Here is a 21,984-nt window from a genome sequence, read left to right as displayed (position 1 = left end):
AATGACACTGAATGGTAACAACAACCTGAACTAGGCTTTCAGTAATGAAAAGAGAAATTCTTCTTCTTGCGCACCCCTCTCTGAACTATGATTTTTAAAATAATAATAATAACAATAATAATAATAATAATCCTTCGCATGCCTGTGTACAGTGGTCTTCTTCTAAAAAGAATGATAGAATATGTAGGTGGAACCACAAGACAGTTTCTGCTGATGAATTGAGTTCCACCCAAAAAAGTGACTTTTGAATAATGGACTCTGAAGAAAGAAGAAAAGCAGGCAACAAAACAATCTTCTGCTAATTGGACAACAAAGCCTTCCGGCCCTAGTAATGGATTGTAGTAAAGAAGTATACTTTCAAGATATGATGGAGATGGCATTTCACACCAAATCCATTCTCACATTATGCTTCAGATTTTAAAAAAAATGCAACAAGACTAAAATAATAAAAATTGAAATAATAATTGATTAACTTCAGCTTTCACATTAAAAAATAAGGTGTTAAAAATTCATAGTACATACCAGCATGGTGGTACATCCATTTGAATTTTTTATTCAAAGCTACCTTTATCTCCCCCTTCATGGATCACTGCCTTGCCGTGGCAAAGGGGCTTGAAGAACTCAGAGAAGCTATGAACTACGCAGAGCAGGGCACACAAGATGAACAGGTCATAGTGGAGAGTTTTGACCAAACGTGATCCACCTGGAGGAGGAACTGGCAAGCCACTCCAGTATCCTTGCCAAGAAAACTCCATGGACAAAGACAACAGGCATATAAAAGTTATGACACTGGAAGATGAGCCCCTCAGGTCGGAAGGCGTCCAACATGCTACTGGGGAAGAGCGGAGGGCAAGTACAAGTAGATCCAGAGCTGATGAAGCGGCTGGGCCAAAGCCGAAAGGACGCTCAGTTGCGGATATGCCTGGAAGCGAAAGGAAAGTCCAATGCTGTAAAGAAAAATATTGCATAGGAACCTGGAATGTAAGAACCATGAACCTAGGTAAGTTGGAGGTGGTCAAAAATGAGATGGCAAGAATATTGACATCCTGGGCATCAGTGAACTAAAATGGACGGGAATGGGCGAATTCAGTTCGGATGACCATCACATCTACTACTGTGGGCAAGAAATCCGTAAAAGAAATGGAGTGGCCCTCATAGTCAACAAAAGAGTGGCGAAAGCTGTACTGGGATGCAATCTCAAAAATGATAGAATGATCTCGATACGAATCCAAGGCAGACCTTTTAACATCACAGTAATCCAAGTTTATGCACCAACTACTGGTGCTGAAGAAACTGAAATTAACCAATTCTATGAAGACTTACAACACCTTATAGAAGTGACACCAAAGAAGGATGTTCTTCTCATTATAGGGGATTGGAATGCTAAAGTAGGGAGGCAAGAGATAAAAGGAACAACTGGCAAGTTTGGCCTTGGAGATCAAAATGAAGAAGGGCAAAGGCTAATAGAGTTCTGTCAAGAGAACAAGCTGGTCATCACAAACACGCTTTTCCAACAACACAAGAGACGACTCTACACGTGGACATCACCAGATGGGCAGTATCGAAATCAGATTGATTATATTCACTGCAGCCAAAGATGGAGAAGCTCTATACAGTCAGCAAAAACAAGACCTGGAGCTGACTGTGGCTCAGATCATCAGCTTCTTATAGCAAAATTCAAGCTTAAACTGAAGAAAGTAGGAAAAACCACTGGGCCGGTAAGATACAATCTAAGTCAAATCCCTTATGAATACACAGTGGAAGTGACGAACAGGTTTAAGGATTTAGATTTGGTGGACAGAGTGCCTGAAGAACTATGGATGGAGGCTCGCAACATTGTACAGGAGGCAGCAACGAAAACCATCCCAATGAAAAGGAAATGCAAGAAAGCAAAGTGGCTGTCCAACGAGGCCTTACAAATAGCGGAGGAGAGAAGGCAAGCAAAATGCGAGGGAGATAGTGAAAGATACAGGAAATTGAATGCAGGTTTCCAAAGAATAGCAAGGAGAGACAAGAAGGCCTTCTTAAACGAGCAATGCAAACAAATAGAGGAAAACAACAGAATGGGAAGAACCAGAGATCTGTTCAAGAAAATTGGAGATATGAAAGGAACATTTCGTACAAAGATTACCATAATAAAGGACAAAAGTGGTAAGGACCTAACAGAAGCAGAAGACATCAAGAAGAGGTGGCAAGAATACACAGAGGAATTATACCAGAAAGATATGGATGTCTCGTACACCCCAGGTAGTGTGGTTGCTGACCTTGAGCCAGACATCCTGGAAAGTGAAGTCAAATGGGCCTTAGAAAGCACTGCAAATAACAAGGCCAGTGGAAGTGATGGTATTCCAGCTGAACTATTTAAAATTTTAAAAGATGATGCTGTTAAGGTGCTACACTCAATATGCCAGCAAATTTGGAAAACTCAGCAGTGGCCAGAAGATTGGAGAAGATCAGTCTACATCCCAATCCCAAAGAAGGGCAGTGCCATAGAATGCTCCAACTACCGCACAATTGCACTCATTTCACACGCTAGCAAGGTTATGCTTAAAATTCTACAAGGAAGGCTCAAACAGTATGTGGATCGAGAACTCCCAGAAGTGCAAGCTGGATTTAGAAGAGGCAGAGGAACCAGAGACCAAATTGCAAACATGTGCTGGGTTATGGAGAAAGCTAGAGAGTTCCAGAAAGACATCTACTTCTGCTTCATTAACTATGCAAAAGCCTTTGACTGTGTCGACCACAGCAAACTATGGCAAGTTCTTAAAGAAATGGGAGTGCCTGATCACCTCATCTGTCTCCTGAGAAATCTCTATGTGGGACAAGAAGCTACAGTTAGAACTGGATATGAAACAACTGATTGGTTCAAAATTGGGAAAGGAGTACGACAAGGCTGTATTTTATCTCCCTGCTTATTTAATTTATATGCAGAATACATCATGCGAAAGGCTGGGCTGGATGAATCCCAAGCTGGAATTAAGATTGCCGGAAGAAATATCAACAACCTCAGATATGCAGATGACACAACCTTGATGGCAAAAAGTGAGGAGGAATTAAAGAACCTTTTAATGAGGGTGAAAGAGGAGAGCGCAAAATATGGTCTGAGGCTCAACATCAAAAAAACGAAGATCATGGCCACTGGTCCCATCACCTCCTGGCAAATAGAAGGGGAAGAAATGGAGGCAGTGAGAGATTTTACTTTCTTGGGCTCCATGATCACTGCAGATGGTGACAGCAGTCACGAAATTAAAAGACGCCTGCTTCTTGGGAGAAGGGCAATGACAGGCCTAGACAGCATCTTGAGAAGTAGAGACGTCACCTTGCCAACAAAGGTTCGTATAGTTAAAGCCATGGTTTTCCCAGTAGTGATGTATGGAAGTGAGAGCTGGACCATAAAGAAGGCTGATCGCCGAAGAATTGATGCTTTTGAATTATGGTGCTGGAGAAGACTCTTGAGAGTCCCATGGACTGCAAGAAGATCAAACGTATCCATTCTTAAGGAAATCAGCCCTGAGTGCTCACTGGAAGGACAGATCGTGAAGCTAAGGCTCCAGTACTTTGGCCACCTCATGAGAAGAGAAGACTCCCTGGAGAAGACACTGATGCTGGGAAAGATGGAGGGCACAAGGAGAAGGGGGCGACAGAGGACGAGATGGTTGGATAGTGTTTTCGAGGTTACCAGCATGAGTTTGACCAAACTGCGGGAGGTAGTGGAGGACAGAGGTGCCTGGCGTGCTCTGGTCCATGGGGTCACGAAGAGTCGGACACGACTAAACGACTAAACAACAACAACAACAACCTTTATCTCTCGGTCCAGTATATCTGAAGGAGCGTCTCCACCCCTATCATTCTGCCCGGACACTGAGGTCTAGCGCCGAGGGCTTTCTGCTGTTCCCTCACTGCGAAAAGCCAAGTTACAGGGAACCAGGCAGAGGGACTTCTCAGTAGTGGCGCCCTCCCAGTGGAACGCCCTCCCACCAGATGTCAAAGAGAACAATAACTACCAGACTTCTGAAGGCAGTCCTGTTTAGGGAAACTTTTAATGTTTGATGTATTACGGTATTTTAATATTTTATTTTAAATATTAATTTTAATATTAATATTTTAATATTTTGTTGGAAGCCGCCCAGAGTGTCTGGGGAAGCCCAGCCAGATGGGTGGGGTATAAATAAATTATTATTATTATTATTATTATTATTATTATTATTATTATTATTATTAAGGTCTGCTAAGACCAGACCATGTCATTACCGAGGAGGCTGGTTTAGTCGTTGTTTGAGGACTATCCCTGCCTCCAGGTCTGGTCCTGACCGGAAGGATACAGTAATCAGCAAGGGAAACCCACATGACCTGAAAGTGTTGCTGTGCAATGCCAGGTCAATGATGAATAAAACCACTGCCATCCACGACCTGATTGTGGATGGAGGATTTGACCTGGCATGTGTGACAGAGACCTGGTTGGATGAAGCAGATGGGCCTGTCCTTGCCGCTGCTTGCCCACCAGGTTTCTCTTACGCACAGCAACCCAGGTCATGTGGGCGGGGAGGGGGGGTTGCAGTGATTTTTAGGAAGTCATTAGTCTGCACCAGGCGTCCTATTGGGAAGACCCAGTTTTCTGAGTGCATGTTCTGGAAGTTGGGCAATAGGGGCAGTACAGGATTCCTACTGGTGTACCGACCTCCCCGCTGCACCAAGGATTCCCTGCCCGAGCTGCTTCAGGTTGTGGCGGATATGCTCCTGGAGACACCTAGCTTGGTTGTCCTGGGGGATTTTAACATCCATGCCGACACGACCTTACAAGGGGCCGCTCGGGACTTCGTGGAAAGCATGGCCTCCATGGGGCTGTCCCTGAATAAGTTTGGCCCAACTCATAGCCGTGGACATGCCTTAGACTTGGTGTTCACCTCTATGGATGTTGGTGATCTGACACTAACTAAAAGCGAAACAAAAGAAGTGCCATGGTCAGATCACTTCCTGGTGCAACTGGACTTCTCCGCAACCCTTCCCCTCTGCAGGGAGGTGGGACCGATTCGGATGGTCCGCCCCCGCCACTTAATGGATCCAATTGGCTTCCAGAGAGTGGTAGGGGATGCTTTATCCCAAGCTGATGGCCTTTCAGCTGATTCCCTGGTGGCACGCTGGAATGCGGAGTTAACCAGGGCTATTGACTGTCTGGCTCCGAAGCGCCCTCTCCGATTGCATGGAGCCTGGACAGCCCCGTGGTTTTCCCCGGAGCTGAGGGTGATGAAACAATCGTTGAGACGGCTAGAGCGCCGGTGGCGGAAAACTCATTCTGAATCAGACCGGACACGGGTTAGAGCTCAACGTCGAGCCTACCAAGTGGCAATGGCGACGGCGAAGAGGGCCTTCTTCGCCGCCTCCATTGCATCTGCAGAAAACAGCAGCAGGAGACTTTTTCAAGTGGTTCGCAATCTATCGGAACCACCTGTACCACCGGGGCCTGGTAGGGACCCCAAGATCTCCTGCAATGCTTTTGCAAAGTTTTTTGCAGATAAAATCGCTCAGATTCAGAAGGAGGTAGACTCCACCGTGGGAGCAGGGCCAGGGCGGGAGAGTGCTAGAGTTCTGTCTGGTCCTGTTACATGGGATCAATTCCAATCTGTTACCTCCGAGGATGTGGACAGGCTGCTTGGACAAGTGAAACCGACCACCTGTCTCCTTGATCCTTGCCCATCCTGGCTGATAAAAGCAAGCCGGGAAGGGCTGGGCGATGGGCTCTGCGGGGTGGTGAATGCTTCCCTCTGTGAGGGAGCCTTCCCAGACCCGCTGAAAGAGGCGGTCATTAAACCGCTTCTTAAAAAAACATCTTTAGACCCGGCCAATTTGGCCAACTATCGCCCAGTCTCAAATCTGCCATTCTTGGGCAAGGTGATTGAGCGGGTGGTTGCTGAACAACTCCAAGCACGCCTGGAGGAAACGGACCATTTGGATCCCTTCCAATCAGGATTCAGGCCTCACCATGGGACTGAAACTGCCTTGGTCGCGCTGGTTGATGATCTCCGGCGGGCTAGGGACAAAGGTGAGAGCTGTTTCCTAGTTCTGCTGGATCTCTCAGCGGCCTTTGACACCATCGACCATAACATCCTTCTAGACCGTCTAGAGGGGCTGGGAGCTGGGGGCACTGTCATACAGTGGTTCCGCTCCTTCCTCCTGGGCCGTGTCCAGAAAGTGGTGGTGGGGGATGAGTGTTCAGACCCCTGGGCTCTCACTTGTGGGGTGCCTCAGGGTTCTGTCCTCTCCCCCATGCTTTTTAATATCTATATGAAGCCGCTGGGAGAGATCATCAGGGGGTTTGGACTGGGTGTTCATCAGTATGCAGATGACACCCAGCTCTACCTCTCCTTTAAATCAGAACCAGTGAAGGCGGTGAAGGTCCTGTGTGAGTGCCTGGACGCGGTTGGAGGATGGATGGCGGCTAACAGATTGAGGTTGAATCCTGACAAGACAGAAGTACTGTTTTTGGGGGACAGGGAGCGGGTTGGTGTAGGGGATTCCCTGGTCTTGAATGGGGTAACTGTGCCCCTGAAGGACCAGGTGCGCAGCCTGGGAGTCATTTTGGACTCACAGCTGTCCATGGAGGCGCAGGTTAACTCTGTGTCCAGGGCAGCTGTCTACCAGCTCCACCTGGTACGCAGGCTAAGACCCTACCTGCCCGCGAACTGTCTCGCCAGAGTGGTGCATGCTCTAGTTATCTCACGCTTGGACTACTGCAACGCGCTCTACGTGGGGCTACCTTTGAAGGTGACCCGGAAACTGCAATTAATCCAGAATGCGGCAGCTAGACTGGTGACTGGGAGTGGCCGCCGGGACCACATAACACCGGTTCTGAGAGATCTGCATTGGCTCCCAGTACGTTTCCGAGCACGATTCAAAGTGTTGGTGCTGACCTTTAAAGCCCTAAACGGCCTCGGTCCTGTATACCTGAAGGAGCGTCTCCACCCCCATCGTTCAGCCCGGACACTGAGATCCAGCGCCGAGGGCCTTCTGGCGGTTCCCTCATTGCGAGAAGTGAGGCTACAGGGAACCAGACAGAGGGCCTTCTCGGTAGTGGCGCCCGCCCTGTGGAACGCCCTCCCATCAGATGTCAAAGAGATAAATAATTACCTGACATTCAGAAGACATCTTAAGGCAGCCCTGTTCAGGGAAGTTTTTAATATGTAACGCTGTACTGTTTTTAACACTGATTGGGAGCCGCCCAGAGTGGCTGGGGAAACTCAGCCAGATGGGCGGGGTATAAATAATAAATTATTATTATATTATTATTATTATTATTATTATTATTATTATTATTATTATTATCTGTTCCTGATATATTGCCTATTATCAGATGACTTAAATCCAAATAATGCTGTACACAAATAGCCATATTCTTCACTCTTTCCCTGTCATTGGGATTAAACTGGCCTATGCCACATACATTAGACTAGAAACTGCATCCTTTGACACCTTAAGGTTGTAATCGTATACACATTTACTTTGGAGTACATCACTACCGACTCAGTGAGATTTCCTGTCTCATAAACAAGCACACAATTAGACTCTGGTCCTGCCAGACCATATGTGAGGAATTCCAGACCACAAATGGAATCAATTCAACTGATCAATCTTCTTACCTGTAGTCAAGGCCTCTTTCATTTTTATTGCACAGAATGGCTGTGGTTGCTCCCCTTGATTCGGCATAGGTCCTAGCTCAAAGGAGTTGAATGATATTCGTAAGAAGGGAGCCATTTCTCATAGCACAATTGTAAACCTACACAGGGGGAAAAAACAGACAAAAAAGTTAAGGCTAGAGTTAAAAATTGGGCTGTGTGGAGAACATAAGATGAAGAAAGGACTCAGTAAACCTTGCTTGAAATCAACTCCTGGTGTGTTCTGATACCCATCTACTGAGTTGACTAAATTTATAGGAAAAAGATTAGATGCTTCTTTCTTTCCAGTAAAATTATAATAAATCCAATTCAGAGTAAATCTGAATCCAGACATTCTAGTTCACATATAGCTTTTTAAAACCAAAAACCAAAATGCATCATGTTATTGTGTGCATATTGTCTCAGATCCTAAGAACTAAGTGTCTTGCTCTTCTCATGGAACAGAGGTTTTCACACTTTCTGTGCCCCCAAAACCAGATCTATAAGGTCTGAGGACCCTGGGAAATGGTGTGAGATATGGCATAAGAGAGGCTGCAGATGGCCGGAAGATTTGAAAACTGCAGGAGCCCCTTCCATTGATGAGCAGAAGTGCTTTTCTGATCACAGTGCAAACTTTTTGGAACCAAACCACATATCTTTGGCTAGTGGCCATAATTAACCTTTCTAGCTGACACATCATATATAAATCTTTTCATTTTTCTTATCCTGCTGTTGGAAACTTATTGTTCTAGATCACTGTCCATCTTGATAAGACACTTAAGCCGCACCAGTATTTAGCTAATGACAAATTTATTAACAGAAAGCAAACATGTGTTTGGCTCCCCGCAGTTCTGTCATTGTGTTTAAGGCTGACACAAGCGCCAAAAACAAGTCATCAGTAGAATGTTTCATTCTTCTCTGGACTAAATGAGAGCACAAACGTTGTTCATTTGTTTGCTTCATCTTACTTTAAATAAATCACTACCCCTACTTTGTCTAGACAGCTTGGTATCAAGATTTTAATGTTATAAGTCTTCTCATTCAAAATACTAATATCTCACCCAACCCCCAAATTGAAATCAAGGTGTCTTACATAAAAGCATATCATAGAATAAATAAATACAGTACAAAATTATTAGCAAATCATGCATACTTAAATATAAACATTAAAGTTAAAATGCTTCCAATTTGATATATTAGCTATACATCTTTTAAAGCAGCACTAGATGACAAATATTTCAGACCTAAGAGAAAACTCTGCTTTAGAAAGCCTGTGGTCCAATATTACTATAAAAGAAAAACAAAATCTGTAATGAAAGATAAACTAAAAAGAAGTCTGTTAGATGTTTACAAATAGACATGAGGTCATCCTTACATTTCCTAACATATCACAAGACATTCAGTCTGCACATTCTCGGTACAAGCTACAAGCATTACAGCCAGAAACTATGATCTAAACCTCAAAATATGTGAAGCTTGATTGAATCATCATTCATGTGCATGGGAAACCTTTCACACAGATAAACTTCTGTGATCTATTTGCCTGCATAATTAAGAAGTCCAGTATTTCACTTGTGAAATATGCATAAAGTACAAAAGCATCTGGTTTTAGTACTTTCCCCTGCCACCTAGTAGTTTCAGTCTTTAAAAAAAACCCCAAAAACTACTCCAACCCACAAATCAGATCAGGTTCTATCCTGTCTTTCTTCTTTCCCCAATTTGCTTGCTTAAATCATTCGGAATTATTTGTACCTCATGTCCTACTGTCCGCTTGTTCTCTCAATTACATGTGTGTTATTATAAAAATATTTTCAGATCTGATGTGTATTTTGGCATGAGATTGTAGGGCAAACACACATCTTGGTTTCCTCAATTAAAAGACAAAAACGAATTCACAATCGTAATCCCCATTATATTTATACAGTAGATCTATATATATATTTAATTTCTCCATTGCTTTTAGCAACACTCTTCACCTGTCCTGCATTAGCAACCACACAAATATAACCTTTCCTACTTCCTTACACTGAAGTCAATCTTAATCACAGAGCAATTCTGTTCCACAGGTAGATTTCCACATGAGATCTGCAAAAAACTCGCTTGTCAGTGGCTCATCCTGGCAAATCAGTAGGTGGCGCTCTTTCTACTGTATCAGTAATTGATCTCCAGAAACCATACTATAACACGAATTGTTGCAAAGTGTCCCTTCTGTCTTAAATTGGCTTAAAACCATTTTTTTTAATGCACAGCACACTCTTGCAGACTATTTTGTCAGTGCAAAGAAGGGTTTCATTTGCTATTATTAAAAATGTTGTATTTTAATGTTGTATTTTAACATAACCATAAATAACCGGTGTATAATTTCAAATAAGCACCACTTACTATGTTATAACCTAAACTGAGGAATACACCCTGATTACTATAAGCAAAGCCCAACCATAAGATACAAAATGATGCCACAAATTCCTTGCCACCATTTGCCACCTCACACAATGGCTGGTGTGAATAAATGAAGAAGCTTCAGCCTTCAATTCTTCCAGTCTTTTTTTTATTTTTTTTAAAACGCTTTTAATAAAGATTTTCTTGGGTTATTCTTCCAGCCTTTATTATTCAGACCACCACCACCCCATCCATTGGTCATTCCAGTCATTGGCACAGGTATGCCACCTTCCAGATTCTTCCAGTTCCACTTTGCAGAAAGTTCCCTTTTCTTTTTGTTTCACTCCAGACTATGTTATGAATGGAGTAGATTTCAAAGCAAAATGGAAGTGAGAAGAACATGCATTTTACAGTAATAACATAACCCTGGGTAGCTCAGTTGGTTGGAGTGTGGTGCTGATAACGCCAAGGTTGCAGGTTTGATCCCTGTATGGGACAGCTGCATTTTGCTGCATTGCAGGGGGTTTGGACTAGATGATCCTCAGGATCCCTTCCAGAAATATGATTCTAACCTTTGCCAGAGGCCTATTATCCCTTGCTGCCAGGAATTAAGACAGTATCAGTGATGGGCAGTGCTTTTTCTGGGGGCACTCAAGGGTAAAAGTATGACACTTGTTTCATGGTGAGTACTGACACCTTTTCTTTCTAGAAGAACAGCACTGGGGATGGGGAGGGCCAGAAACAAAGCCAGGAAAAGGCTTTTCTCATTGGCAGCTCATCTTTCAGAGGCACTTCTTGGTATTGCCAGTACATCTCCTAGCTGTGTATTTGACTATGTGAGTTTAGCTCCCCCCGCCCCAATTATTTCTATTTATCCCAAACATATATATGAAAGACACAGTTTCTAGAGTATGTTATCAGATCCTTTTAAACAGTTCAAACTGAAGGTTTTTTCTGAATCATATTCTCTAAACAGTTATAAATCTTAAATTAATATAGTATATATATTCCTGAACTGACATGCTCAGATAATATGTTTTGCTTGCTACTGAGTAGGGAATGGACTATTATAAACCCTTTCATTCCAAGGTACATATCCTTCTTTGCTCTTACAGCAGGCTATAAAACTGAAGATAAATGAAATATTATTTTAAAGAGGAAGAGATTGTAATGTGGATCAAATGCTTTTTATTTTTGCTGTGGTGAGCATTTTCCTAGTAAACTAATGTTCATCATTGCCAACATGATTATTTGACTACCATTTAGGGGGAGAAGTCAGCATTTCCCACCTAGTCCTTGAGCTGATATTTGCATAAGTGTTTGTGTACCATATACAGATACACCCATTGCAAGCAAGTGGGGATTAGCAAGGATCCTAAAATACATTTAACAGCCAACATGCTTTCCACAAATTTTATTCAAGATGTCATTGACTGTTAAGAACAGGAAAAGAAGAATTCAGGTTTGATAGTTTCCAATTGCTGTATTTTTCGCTCTATAAGACGCACCAGACCATAAGATGCACCTAGTTTTTGGAGGAGGAAAACAAGAAAAAAAATATTCTGAATCTCAGCAGCCAGAACAGCAAGAGGGATCGCTGCGCAGCGAAAGCAGCGATCCCTCTTGCTGTTCTGGCTTCTGGGATAGCTGCGAAGCCTGCATTCGCTCCCTAGGACGCACACACATTCCCCCTTACTTTTTAGGAGGGAAAAAGTGAGTCTTATAGAGCAAGAAATACGGTACTTGGTGACTCGCTGGCCTGGTTCACACATAAGCATGATTCAGTGTGCACAAATGGGCACCAAAAGTGAAGATCACACCTGCTGCATTATTTCCCCAGTCCTGTTGATGCTGGGCTCAGTACAGTGGTACCTCTAGTTATGGACTCGATCCATTCTAGGGTGCTGTTTGCACCCCAAAAAGTCTGCAACTAGAGTGCCACTTCTGCACACACGCACAGCATGATAGAGTGCTTCTGCACATGCACGAGACGCGCAGAGCACTTCTGTGCATGCACACGTGGCGAAACCTGGAAGTATACACTTCCGGGTTTGCCGCATTCGTATCCTGAAAAAACACAACTGGAGACTGACGTAACAAGAGGTACAGCTGTAATACATCTGAACCTAGGCTGTGGTTGTTCTTGTCCAGTCAAATCTCAAGCTGTAAGCAATATTTGTTTTCTGCAGCTGCAGCAGCAGCAGATGAGGAGCACAGCAGATGCAAACTTCACCTTGGGAACCCACATTTACTCATTTATGCTGTTCCATGTTTGAGCATTGTGCATGAACTGGACCAATGTCTCTTTATTGGCTCCCATGTTTAAAACCAAGTACTGCTAGACTGACAAAAGCTGAGCGGAAACTGTTTGCTTTCCTATATTTCAGAGGTCTCTACAGCAGCTCTCATAGCACTCCGAGGAACATAACAGCTGCTAACAAAACAATGTTTACTGGAATGAAACATAGTGCTTTATCTGTTAAAAAAACAAAACAAAAACAAAATGTTAAGATATTCTGTTTGTGATAGCTTTAAGGTGGGAGAAGGATAAGCTACTTACAAAATGTAGAAACAATATTTCAGTAATCCAAGAGAAATAAAAGTAAAGATTTAGTCACAATATTTCAGTGTATTGTGGAAAATATATTGGCCTGGTTCACAAATCACATTAAATGGCCATTAAAAATAAGCTATGCTTTAATGAGAAGCAGCAGCACATAGTACACCTGGGGCAGGGGGGAAGCTCAGAGACCAAGGGCAGCAGCTGCAGTTGCCCAGAGGACTCCTAAGGAGAGGGGAGAATGGAGGAGGCTGAGGGAATATTTCACAAGGGATGGTGTTCCAAAAAGGGTGAGAGGCTGCCAGCTCTGAAGGCAAGGGGTGACCTAACTGGGCTCCTGAGCCCCAGGGGTGCTGCAGAAAGAATGTAGTTGGTCAAGGGAGCCGTGGATCCAAAAAGGTTGAAAACCTCTCAGTCAAAAAATAAATATGAATTTATGCTATAAAAAAACTTAAGGAACTACAGTGGCACCTCGGGTTACAGATGCTTCAAGATTACAGACTCTGCTAACCCAGAAATAGTACCTCAGGTTAAGAACTTTGCTTCAGGATGAAAACAAATTGCGCGGCGCAGCAGCGGGAGGCCCCATTAACTAAGGTAGTACCTCAGGTTAAAAACAGTTTCAGGTTAATAACAGACCTCAGGAACAAATTAAGTTCTTAACCCGAGGTACCACTGTATACTGGAACCTTCTTATCTGGCCAAAAGACCCCCAGAAGCCACTCTATACACATGCATAAAGCTTGGAAGGTACAGGCATCAGTTTTCAAAGTGAGAATCTCTTGCAACTCTCAAGGCAAAAATGGATTTGAAAGTGCTGCCAAGGCCCAAGTTTGACCTCCCTGCTACCTTGTCAGGCAATCTCCCAGTTGCCCATCCCCAACCCTGTCTACAAAAATAAGAAAAAGAAAAAAGCAAGCTCTTACTGAGACTAGACGTTTTGTTTTATATATAAACAGTCATTTATATACTTGCTGGTTACATAAAATATGTATTTAAATAAAATATGTATTTCCATTTCACAAGTTAGCCACTTATACCTCTGGATCAATATTTATATATCTTCTTTTCCTGTTTATTTGTTTTTCTCCTGTATCAGTGTAAGCTATGTTTCTACCAATATACAAGTAGTTAAAAGGTTGCTATTTGCTATAGATGCTTTTGTGTAAATGAGATAATAAACATACTAGAACCACAACTGATTATGCAAAGCTTTGGTGTCTGGAAAGGGTTGGGATTAAAAGATCAGTAGCAGGCTTTGATTAGCAAATTATACTGTAATCAGTGTTTGAAACTTCTAGGTGCATTTTGCGAGAGGGAATTTCATTAGTGTGAGCAGTTTCTGAGCTCAGGGCGCAGTACTGCGCCTAAGATTTCAAATTAAAACTGCAGAGTGGAAGGAAAGGAGGACCTTTTTTCTGCCTCCCCACTTGCAGCTACTCCCTGAAGACTGGAGAAAGAGTATTAGGAGGGTGGACAGGGGAAGGACTAGAAGTGCGCCTAGACATTCCGTTGTGCCCATAACCTAGGTTTAAGGTGCCATTTAGCTCATTAGCTTTCATGTCTCAATTTGCAACACTGGTTGTGATGTACAAATCTTGTTCCCCCAGGATTTGTTTTAAAAGGCGGAATAAACTGCACTTAAAAAAGCATATTTAGCTCCTTTTTAGGAGAGTATTCTGAATTGAGTGATACAAGTAAATAATTTGTTGTGTAAAAAAAACCAACATAACTAGGGACATTGTTGCAAACTGGAATGTTAATAATCTCACAATTTGTTCTACCAGGAGGGCAACAACAGTGACATTTTGTTCTCTATTCTGAAGACAAGTGAAATTGTTTTTTCCTTGGCAAATTAATCACCCTGCTTTTGTCATATTAAAACTGCAACCTTACATTAAAAACAACAACCTTCCTCTTACAGTGTGAGTAGAAATACAATTTTATTCCTATTCTTTATACCAAGGTTATATCCATTTTTTCCAGCACTGCCTGACAGGTCTCCCATCTCAGTATGCTACACACTTGAAAACTGCATAGCCACACAATGTAAAACTTATTGGCTAGTTCAAAAAAGATGAAATGTAGCTGGGTGCGTGCTAGGAAATCAGGGCACACCCAACATTGAAACGACTGTAAATTCAGTACCTTCAAATCAACAGAACTAAGCAGAAAGACCAGTTCTTCATGTTGTTTTTATGGATTCCTACCCTTGGTGAATAATAGTGGGTTCAAAACATGCAGAAATAGCATGTGGGTAGGTTTCCCCCCTAGATTTGTCCTTAGCACGGGGCTGCTGAGGCAATACCACACATCTAGAGAGTTATGCAGTTAATTCAGTTGAATTGTATGGTTTGTTTTGGCATTTTTCTGTTTGCAGTGTGTAAATCCATAGTGACAAATGTAACATTTGTAAGCTTCTTTACATAATATTTGTGTTTTAGGTCATATTATTTGAACTCCAATTAACATTAAACCATTTATTCGTTAACCAGCTTGATCTTCCCTACAAATATAATCAATGTGATTCATGTAACAGTTTTGCAACATCAAGAATTGATCTGTTACTTCATGACAACTGTTCTCACTAAAACATGAATCAAAACCAAAATTCCACTTGCAGCAATATACACAATGAGCTAATGTTTCATGGGCAAGTGTCAAACTTACAGTAATTTTGACTGGAAATATGGAAAAAAGGTTTTCTGGCATATGTCCTGTGACCAATGTAACAACAACAATTTTATTATTTATATGCCACCAAACTGACTGGTTTGCCCCAAACACTCTGGGTGGCTTCCAGCAAAATATAAAAACACAATAAATAACAAGAACAGAACAGCTTATCTGATGAGAAAAATTATTCTCCATTCCTACATGTCCCAAGTGGTCATTTAAAAGAATGTACTTCATCTATTTATTAATCCCTCTTTCCCCTCATTAAAGTACTTCAACTCCCAAGATGTGTAAAACAACTTAAAGATTCTTTATGTTAAGAATAATGAATGCTTGTAGAAAGTGTTAGTGGTTTTGCTTTTTGCTTTTGCATAGGCAGCCTTTAGCCTTCTACCATTTACAGTTATGCTCCGCGGTACTTTCCGTCTGAATGCCAACTTCCTTCACAAGTCTAACTTCAATGCTTAACATAATTGAAATAATGGATTAACTACAGGGATTCTGCTGCACCAATAGTTCTCAAATGTTAAGGAGTCCCAAACAGCTATTGGAGCAATTTCCATTTATATTTTGCTTTCCAACATCCTCCTCCCCGCTCTCAAAGACCAAATGGAAATTTCACAGACCAAAGAGTTGGATGTAGCTCTTTTCAGATAAATTGTTTTGAACAATCCATAAACAGTCCATTTCCATTATAACATGACTTTTTAATAAAATACAAAATCTACAGTGGAAAAGTTACTAGTTTCCAGGGGATTATGCTCAACAGAAAGAAAATGTAAGTGTGAATAATGAGCATCTGGACCATATACACGCATGGATGGGGGAGGGGGTAAATGTAGAAATAAACCAATTCTTTATCAATTTTTGGGATCAAGCTAGATCATTTTTCTCCCAGCTGTACACCAAAAAACTGTGAAAGCAAACCAAAGAGTATAAAGTGCCTTAATTCAAGGATTAAATCTATTACTCTCCACCTGAATCTCTATTTTAGCTTCCTCTCATAGGCAAATTTTCTTTTGAACAAGTACAGATGTTGCCCAGAACAAAGAAATGATTACAGTTCCTGTTCAGAGGATTTATAATCAATCAGAAAAAAGAAAAATAAGGTAAGATACTTGGATGTAAGCAAACTATTTAAGATTTGTGAACTTGTCATAATGACTGCAGAGTAATCCATTTATATACTGTAAACCGATTTTTATTTCTTTTTAAAGCGGAAATTCAAGAATTAATTATTTGACAAAACAATTCTGGAACATGTATGAGAAACCAGAATGAGATAAGCTTTCAGAGCTAAATTAGATATATTATTTGTCTGAATGCAGTCAGGATGTGTGCTACATAAACAGAAGGCCAAGGGAAGTCTCAGCAGCCCTGGAACAGTGGGGTCTATAGAGGGGGGAGTTTAAGTATCACTCTGCCAGGTACGGGGGGGGGGGAACTAATATTTGAAGTTACCATTTTGATTTCAATGAAAGTGTCCAATGGGAGTTTCTCTTAGAAGTCACGTAGGAAGATAAAAACACAAGTGATCCCTCCTGTATTAGAATGAAGACCCATCCAAGTCCAGCATCAAAATTCTCAACTAGATGTCATTGGAAAGGCCAATAGCAGGACATGAATGCAACAACAATCTTTTTCCCTTCCGAGACTGGTATTCTGAGGAATGTCACCACTAATCCTGGAGGTTGCATATAATTCTCATGATTAAAGGTAAAGGTACCCCTGCCCGTACGGGCCAGTCGTGTCCGACTCTAGGGTTGTGCGCCCATCTCACTTAAGAGGCCGGGGGCCAGCGCTGTCAGCAGACACTTCCGGGTCACATGGCCAGCGTGACGAAGCTGCTCTGGCGAGCCAGCACCAGCGCCGCACACAGAAACGCCGTTTACCTTCCCGCTATAAAGCGGTACCTATTTATCTACTTGCACTTAAGAGTGCTTTCGAACTGCTAGGTGGGCAGGAGCTGGGACCGAACAACGGGAGCTCACCCCACCGCAGGGATTCGAACCGCCGACCATGCGATTGGCAAGCCCTAGGCGCTGAGGTTTTACCCACAGCGCCACCCGCGTCCCCGCTAATTCTCATGATTAGTAGTTATCAATAGCCTTATCTTCCATGAATTCGTCTAATTTTACTTTTAAGCTAAGTTGGTGGCCATCATCCCATCTTGTGGCACTGGCTTCACCAGTGCAACTACATAAGAGAATGAAGGAGTACCTTTTCGCTCACGTTTGTTGTGAATCTCCCATCTTCCCTGAATTACTCTGGGTTCTAGTAACCCTACCCACTCTGTCCACGTTGTGTGTAATTTTATGCATCTCTATCATCTCCCCACTTAAGTGTGTGTGTGTGTGTGTGTGTGTGTGTGTGTGTTTTTCTAATCTGAAAAACCACAAACATTGTAACCTTTCATTACAGGGAGTTGCTCCTGATCATTTTAAGTTTCCTTTTTCTGTGCCTTTTTCAGCTCCACGGTATCCGTTTTGACAAAAATGACAAAAGCTGTAGACAGCATGCCAAGTGTGGCCAGGTCATAGGCATTATAATATTAGCAGCTTCATTTCTGATCTCTTCCTGAACAATACCTAACATGGAATTTACCTTCTTCACAGCATCTGCACACATGCTTCTGAGACAACTACCTCAAATTTTAATCTCCTATCTAAACCTTTACTTCAAGAACTGCATGGTTACATTTCCCCAATGTTATTGGTGACGACATGCACAATGACAACAGACTCCTGCTCCCCAGCACTACCAGACATGTTGAGATGGTCAGAGTTGTGTCAGGGAGTGGAAGAGTTACATTTCTCTTCCCCATCCTCCACAGTGGCAAGGCTGCTCAGGCTTTCCCTTGGCTTATATTTACATAACACAAAAGACAAGCACATGTAGTTTGACCCTCAGTAATAAGATATTCCCCCCCCCGCACATATCTTCAGATATTTTCTAGCTCCTTCCCTACATGCCCTCTCCAAAAAGCAAAAAGATAAATATATCTATAAATGCCTGCTACTAAAAGAACGGCATCGTATTTAGCAGCATGCCCGAGGATGTAGTTTTAATGCTAGCTTTCTAGTTTCTATTCTCTATGTTGAGTTTCTAATTGATGGTAATCAGCGATCTCCTCCCACTCACATAGCTGGTTGGTTTGAAGACTGTAGCTGCTTCCCAGCAAGACTGCAGCTTTGACATGAGAGTTCAGATGGATGTAAACACTCATTCATATCACCCCCGTGATCAGAAATTCACACTGTCCCTTTATTGCACACTCTCACTTTAGAGTACAAACACTTTGTTTGCTAGCTGCCATAACCATGTTTGCTGTGACATGCATTCCATGCAGATCAAATCACACTATTTCTCCTCCCTCAGAATTGCAGGGGGGAGGGGAACATGGTTTGCACCCGGCTGACCATCCAGAGATGACCTTGGAACTAACTGCAAAATGACTGGTTTTGTTTTGATGGGAAGGACTCGGGTTGGGACTGGTTTTATCCAGTGCAACCTCTGCGGTGGGGTCTTGACCAGTACCCACCCACCTACCCTTGACCCAGTGAGGGATTTTTTCCCCTGGTTTCCAATTTTGGTTGCAGCCACAGAGGAATTTTTCCTCCCCTGGAGTTCCTGATTACTTCTGGATTTTACAGGTTTTCTGCCTAAGTCACACTGGGCTTGGGAAGTTTGGCAATTGTCCAGGCTCCCACCTTTTCCCCATTTTGGCAGATACAGTGCTAGGTTAGGTGAATTGGTGTGAAGGGAAAAAATGGTGAACACCTTGAGGCACCTTGTAACACATCTCTTTTGCATGCAGAAGCTCCCAGGTGTGGGAGATTTGCAGTCAAACCTAACAATCCACATTTCCTAGTTAGTATATGAGTTAAGGACCACATAGTTCTAATTGCTACAGTCGGCTAATTTAGTTCACACTCTCTCCTCTCCTGAAAGGAAGTAAATAAGGCCTGTTTCCTGTCATCCACCCCACTCTTCACACTGCAAATAATGGAGTGCCAGCTTGCTGAATTTCAACTAAGATTATTTTTGCCTGCATTATTTTATTGCTGCTGCATAGTGAAAATGCATATCTGAGACCTATAAACTAAGTAAATCATTTTAAAGCTTGCCCAAAAAAACAAGGATTATGTATTATGATCCTCTGACTTATAGGAGCCCACATCCTCTGACTTATAGGAACCACTTCACACAGCAGCAATACCTATTTGCAGATCCTTCAGAGTTTTTCTAATAAATTTGTTGCCAATTAAAAATCCCAGACCTGAGTTTTCTCTCTCATTTGTAGGACTATGGGTGCAATTCTCATTGCTCTACTTGTAAAAAATCACCAGAATCTCATCGGTGTCCAAGTCTAGAATGGATCTTCCTTGTCTGCACAATTTCTATAATTTAGTTTCTTTCCATCATTTCTTTTTTTAATCTATGCATTAGCTGGCAACTCATCATACTTCCTTTACTAGAGAGGAATAGTATTCAGGCCATTTTCCCGCACTGCTGATTGTGAGCAGCATTTCCATTTGAATCAGTGGCTTGCTATGAATCAACCCCCAGCCAGTCCAATTATCCCACAATCCAACCTCTCATCTCAAACCTCCTTTATCCTCAATGGATAAAATACACAGAAGTTAAAATCCATTTCCCCCATACATTCTGGGGCAGGGGGAAAGTATGATGCCGTTTAACACACACACATACACACACTTTTCTCACGATTACATTCTTTCATAGTTCCAGAGGCTTCCTAAAGATGTATGTCTCTCACTGCTCCACATCTAATCCAGGGACTGATAACAACACTGTGAGAAAGCCAAGAAATCTTTTGGCAGTTTTACAAGGAAATTGTTGATGGGACAGAAATTCTGCCCACATTAAGTGTTTGTTTCTTAAAAACCTATATTGATTCCTAGTTCAAAGAAAAAAATCAGGGCATCATTTGGCTGGTACAGCTACCTGTCTAGTCATGGATATCATTCTTAGGGTCCTGAACTAAGAACAGCCTGCTGGTGCATTTGACTGTAAACTCTGTTTCAAATTTGAGGAACAGATGGATACACAATTTCTTCTGTCTAAGGAAGCTTAGAAGTAATTGAGTATGATGCCCTAGCATGTCAATCAATGGCTGGTAACACCTTTCAACTTTTCTTTTTCTTTGTTTATTGCACTCTGTCCTAGAACTAATAAGCTTGCACATACTTCTCCAACACCAAATTCAGAGGGTGCCAGGAACAATATGGAATAAACTTTAATACCCATATAAACAGCCTATTAAATTCAGTTTATATTTGTAGAAAAGAATCATTCTACTGATCATCAGAGTGTTACTCAGATAGTCACTTTTATTTTGGCAGTTGCATTACAGCTCTGTACAATATCCAGCTGAGCCTTTTCCTATAATTATCAAGTGCATTAGGCTTCATCTCCTCTAAACATGTAGCCATGAAAAGAAGTGGCAGTCAGTTATTATTTCAGTGGCTTTCAATGAAATGACTGCCTTCAGCTTGCACAATGATTTTGAACAACACTGACTGGGCTGGGATTTGAGCATGCATCTCCCAGGCCAAAAGGAAAATGCTCTTATCTTCCAGACATGAATAAAGCAGGCATTAGTTCGTGGCAACTTCTAATTATTTGTTGATCATGTGGTTTAGGCTCTGGTCCTCAACAAACTCAACTAGAAATAACTAGTAGGGTTTCATTTCTAAGCAATGAACTTATGACCAGGATGTTAGCAGCTATTATCGTGCTTAACCTCACAAATACGTACCAATTATTTGTGGTGAAATTTAACATAAAAGAACTATAGATATTCCTTCCAGTAGTACTCTACTAGTGCCAAGGATTAAAAGAAACAAAGGGCACCAAAGTGAAAAGTATTTCCAATTTTTTAAAAGAAGCCTTAGTTTGAAATTATGATCTCAGCACAGCATGCCTTGTCCTAGACATTATGTAGTGGCATTTTGTTTTAGGATTCAAGCTCCTCTACAGCATCAGGATCAATATAATATTGTTAAAGGTAAGAACACATGGGTTTCACAAGGCACTCTTGAAACTGAGAAGACATTTCATAGAGAACACTGAACACAACCCACATACTCTGTTCTGCATGCTATGGCTCTGTTAAAGAAGTGAAAATAATCAACATAAGAACTGGTGTGTCCAAGGGATATGGATTTGTGCCACTTTGAGGCAACGTTGAATCACAAATACATTTTCATCTTCATGGGAAGAAATTAATGGAAGACAGGAAACTCAAACTAGGACTTGAAATAAGAAAAAACCCAAAGCTATGTGCCTAGCATTTGCCACCCAGACCTGTGCTTATTAATTTGCCCACACCTCAGTGGTGTTTGGAACAACCAGGAAGCATATTTGCAGCTTCCAGCTGTGATGAGTCCTGTCATGCAATATGTTCAGGCCTATCTTTTTGAGTCGCCAGCTTTATTAAGTCAGCAACAGGGATTCAGCCTACATACAATTATCACATTCCACCACAATGGCCACCTGGAGACCCCAGAAACTATCTTAAGCTTCCAGTAAGAGGGTCACATTTTATATGTATTTAAGCTTGATTGCTGACAACTAAACTGACCAAAAAAAAATCAGATGCTGAAGTACTGCCCAAATAATGTCTCATGGTAGAAGACAGAACTGTGTGAATAACGCTATCCACCCTGTGCAGCTGGTCTGCTGCTCTCAGGTCTG

The 21,984-nt window shown here is 42.0% G+C and overlaps 1 protein-coding gene across 3 annotated transcripts in view; it reads right to left on the bottom strand.

Moving 5' to 3' along the window:
- PRKCD (protein kinase C delta) overlaps positions 1–21,984 on the bottom strand; it is a 64,289-nt gene that overhangs the window by 25,162 nt on the left and 17,143 nt on the right. For all 3 annotated transcript variants that reach the window (XM_053377612.1, XM_053377614.1, XM_053377613.1), the window contains exon 2: positions 7,635–7,771. In XM_053377612.1, the coding sequence (XP_053233587.1) occupies positions 7,635–7,749 (115 nt within the window). In that variant the 5' untranslated portion in view covers positions 7,750–7,771. The remainder of the gene's footprint in view (positions 1–7,634; positions 7,772–21,984) is intronic.

The sequence above is a fragment of the Podarcis raffonei genome, chromosome 2 (assembly GCF_027172205.1).
Source record: "Podarcis raffonei isolate rPodRaf1 chromosome 2, rPodRaf1.pri, whole genome shotgun sequence".
Lineage (NCBI taxonomy): Eukaryota > Metazoa > Chordata > Lepidosauria > Squamata > Lacertidae > Podarcis > Podarcis raffonei.
Note: the sequence above shows the minus strand (reverse complement) of the source record. Positions and strands in the feature narration are given on the sequence as shown.